Source organism: Rhinopithecus bieti, unplaced genomic scaffold, assembly GCF_001698545.2.
Source record: "Rhinopithecus bieti isolate Rb0 unplaced genomic scaffold, ASM169854v2 scaffold_36553, whole genome shotgun sequence".
NCBI classification, from domain to species: domain Eukaryota; kingdom Metazoa; phylum Chordata; class Mammalia; order Primates; family Cercopithecidae; genus Rhinopithecus; species Rhinopithecus bieti.
Window position 1 is genome coordinate 1,014,947 of NW_016815774.1, and position 4,263 is coordinate 1,019,209.

The 4,263-nt window shown below is 40.7% G+C and overlaps 1 protein-coding gene across 1 annotated transcript in view; it reads left to right on the forward strand.

The window, feature by feature from the left end:
* NUDT3 (nudix hydrolase 3) overlaps window positions 1-4,263 on the forward strand; it is a 130,499-nt gene that overhangs the window by 50,260 nt on the left and 75,976 nt on the right. Inside the window, exon 2 of the mRNA XM_017853581.1 lies at window positions 3,037-3,147. Coding sequence (XP_017709070.1) covers window positions 3,037-3,147 — 111 coding nt within the window. The remainder of the gene's footprint in view (window positions 1-3,036; window positions 3,148-4,263) is intronic.

Below are 4,263 nucleotides of genomic sequence, written 5' to 3' on the forward strand. Positions count from 1 at the left end.
AGGTGGGTGGATCACCTGAGGTCAGGAGTTCAAGACCAGCCTGGCCAACATGGTGAAACCCCGTCTCTACTAAAAATACAAAAAATTAGCTGGACATGGTGGCAGGCGCCTGTAATCCCAGCTACTCGGGAGGCTGAGGCGGGAGAATCACTTGAACCTAGGAAGCAGAGGTTGCTGTGAGCCAAGATCGCACCACTGCATTCCAACCTGGGCAACAGGAGCAAAACTCCATCTCAAAAAAAAAAAAAAAAAAAAATCACTGTGATTGCAAAACTATTTTTTTTTAATTGAAATGAAATTCACATAACATTGGCCATTTTAAAATGAACAATTCATTGGCATTTAGCAATCACCATTTCTTATCTACTTTCTGAATACTTTCATCTTCCCCAAATAAAGCCCTATACCTGTTAGGCAGTTGCTACTCATTTTCCCCTTCCTCTAGTTCCTGGTAACCACCAATCTGGTTTCTGTTTCTCTGGATTTGCTTATTCTATGTATTTCATATACATGGAATCATACCATATATGATCTTCTGTGCCTGGCTTCCTTCACTTAGCATGTTTTCAAGGTTCATCCATGTTGTAGCATCTGTCAGTAATTCGTTTTTTTAATGGCTGAATAATATCCCATTGTATGTATAGGCCACATTTTGTTTATTCATTCACTCTTATTGGATATTTGAGTTTTTACCTTTTGGTTGTTGTAAATAATGCTGCTATAAACATTTGTATGGAAGTATCTGTTTGAGGACCTGTTTTTAGTTCTTTTGGTTACATACCTAGCAGTGGAGTTACTAGATCTAATGGTAACTTTATGTTTAACTTACTGAGGAACAACCAAATTGTTTTCCACAGTGGCTGAATGAACCATTGTACATTCCTATCAGCAATGTACGAGGATTCCAATTTCTCTACATCCTTGCCAGCACTTCTTATGCTATGTTTGGTTGATTGAATTATAGCTATCCTAGTGAGTGTGAAGTAGTATCTCATTTTGGTGTGACTTTGCATTTCCCTAATGACTAATGATGTTGAGCATCTTTTCATGTGCTTATTAGACATTTGTATATCTTCTCTGTAGAAATGCTGTTTATCTTTTTGTTGTTTTAGATACTGGACCTGTATTAAATATAGAATTCGCAGATATTTCCTCCTGTTGTGTAGGTTGTCTTTTCACATTCCTGATTATGTCCTTTGTTACACAAGTTTTTAATTTCAGTAAAGATCAATTTATCTTGTTTACCCTTTTGTTGCTCATGCTTCATATCATGAGATATCATATCAAGATATTGATATGATATCTTCATATCATATCAAGATCATGACAGTTTACCCCTGTGTTTTCTTCTAAATGTGTTATAATTCTAGCTCTTAACATTTAGGTTGTTGGTCCATTTTGATTTCATACAAGGTCTGAGATAGTCCAATGAGAGAATTTTTTTTTTTTTTTTTTTTTTTTTTTTTTTTGAGTTGGGGGTCTCACTGTGTGGCCTAGGCTAGAATGCAGTGGCTTGATCATAGCTCACTGCAGTCTCGAACTCCTGGGCTCAAGCAGTCCTCTCAAGTAACTGAGACCACAGGTGTGCACCACTAAGTCTGGCTAAATGTTGTATTTTGTTTTGTTTTGTTTTGTTTTGTTTTTTTGTAGAGACGAGGTCTCATTATGTTGTCCAGGCTAGTCTTTACCTCCTGGGCTCAGGCAGTCCTCCTGCCTTGGCCTTGCGAAGTGCCAGGATTACAGATGTGAGCCATCACACCTGGCTCTTGTAGTACCTTTTAACTGAGTATATATACATATCAACCAAAAACTGTGGATTTCATAGTATTTTAAATTATTTTGCGATGTATTAATCAAAGCAGAACTTAAAATATATTTGAAAAATAGTACTTGTAAGTTTAAGACAATTTTTCAGTCCATGGCTTATACACTAGTGACTGAATATGGATTCATGGATTTCCTTCCCATAACACCATGATCTTCTCTGAATCTACAGATCACATATTTTGTAGATGAGCATCAGAAGAATCTCTTATGACAGGGAAAAGAGGGACTGAGGATGAAGGTAGAGTTTCCAAGGGTCCATAGCTGCAGAGACCTCAAGGAAGAGGCTGGGGATAACTGGAATGTCATTAACTAGAAGGCAGTGGTGGAATCTGTAAGGGCCAGAGAGGAAGTAGCATTTCATTTGAGGCAACAAGGATGGTTGCAGAGTTTGGTTTGTAGGCTCACAGGTCATCATCAGAAAGTAATGGTTTAGGGAGCAGTTGAAGATTCCTTTAGTTTTGGAAATAATGCCAACTCAACTCAGCCTCCAAACAGGGAGTCCAACTGACTTTGTTTAGGATCTTTCCTACAGAGAGGGGTAAGGAAGGAAAATGAACTAGGCAAATTCTAGATTTTTATTTCAACTCTGACCAGAATGCTGGCTGAGTCTTTAAAAAAAAGTCCAGTTTTATTTTAGCTGAAAATGTGATGAAAGGAATTTTTCTACTTCTCATGTGGCCAGGAGAATTAGGGTCCCTTAGAGTCTAGGGTGGTGTATTGTATTGGCCTGTGGCCATCTGATGGAGCAGGAACTAGGATACAGCTCCCAGTTCATGAGTGAGAAACTTGGTGGGGAAGTATTGGGTCATGATGGCAATCGTGGTCAAGGGCCTTCTGTCTTCTGGCCAGCTTTTTCAGTGCTGACAGGCTCATCAGTGACAATCTTTCTTTTTTTTTTTAAGTCTTTTTTTCACCTTGTCAGGTCTGTGTTCAAAGGGCAAAAGGAACAAGGAGGGGATAAATAGAGCAGGTGATTGAGCGTCTGAGGGGAGTGTAGATTATGGTCTTCAGATGCCCTTCTGCTTTTACTGGCTGATTGCCTACTTTTACAAATAGAAACGAAAGCTACTTTGCAAGAAGTGATTTGGGAAGGCATAAACAAAGAGTGGGTCTTGGTTACTTTGATGTTTGTGGTGTTTAAACTCTGAATTTGTGTGGATGTGTCTTTTTGAATTTTTAACCCCCCATGCAACCTTTGTGACTTAACAGGTGCTACTTGTGAGCAGTAGTCGCCATCCAGACAGATGGATTGTCCCTGGAGGAGGCATGGAGCCTGAGGAGGAGCCAAGTGTGGCAGCAGTTCGTGAAGTCTGTGAGGAGGTATGCATGGAGAAGAGAGGGCACAGCTATGCCTTGTCATCATGAACCTGTCCTATCTGTGTAGTTCTTTAATAAATCAGCACTCACTGAATGAACGTACAGTCACAGAAAAAGGACAATGAATGGTTCCCCGGTCCCTCCTTTGTTACTGGGTGATGGAGTCGTGACATGGTAATGTTAACCAGGCACTCTATGCCAGACTTCCCATGACTTTTTATGCCAGACTTTTGTGACTTCCCATGGATTTTTTCCAACACTGCCTATTACCTGTGGCACAAAATCAAGAAGCAAATCGTTCCTCACCTCTAAGGAGTAAGAGGAACAGGCAGCATTAGTATAAATGACTCGTTGTCATTAAGCTTTGGAGGAGGCCCTTATTTTCACGTGCTTACTGCATCCTAGCCATGGAACTGTGGCCAAAGCAGTGAATCTGTTAGCTGGATACTGTTAATGGTACAACTTGAGAGATAATAGTATCTTCTTTTTTATTTAGTCACATGATGTTCCACATACATGTGTTGAGTTTCTGGGCCATGATATCCTGCTAGATACTCCAGAATAAATAGAAGAAATAAAGTCATGCACCCTTAGTTCTCTTATTTCAAGAATTTACAGTCTGGGGGAAACTGAGAAACAGATTGCAATTCAAAACCCAGAGAAACGAACTATTGTTTTCCCATAGCCTCTTGTGGTGACACCATGCTCTGCTCTTCTTGTTATCTCATTTAGGACTCATAACTCAGTTGTGTAAGCTTTATTGCCACAGTTTACTCACCCTGGTCACATAGGTAGTGCTTTTGAAATCCATTTCCTCGTTCTAGAGGGAATTTAAGATTGATTCTAAGAACATATAAAAAAGCATTTACAGGCCGGGCGCGGTGGCTCAAGCCTGTAATCCCAGCACTTTGGGAGGCCGAGACGGGCGGATCACGAGGTCAGGAGATCGAGACCATCCTGGCTAACACGGTGAAACCCCGTCTTTACTAAAAATACAAAAAAAAAAAACTAGCCGGGCGAGATGGCGGGCGCCTGTAGTCCCAGCTACTCGGGAGGCTGAGGCAGGAGAATGGCGTGAACCTGGGAGGCGGAGCTTGCAGTGAGCTGAGATCCGGCCAC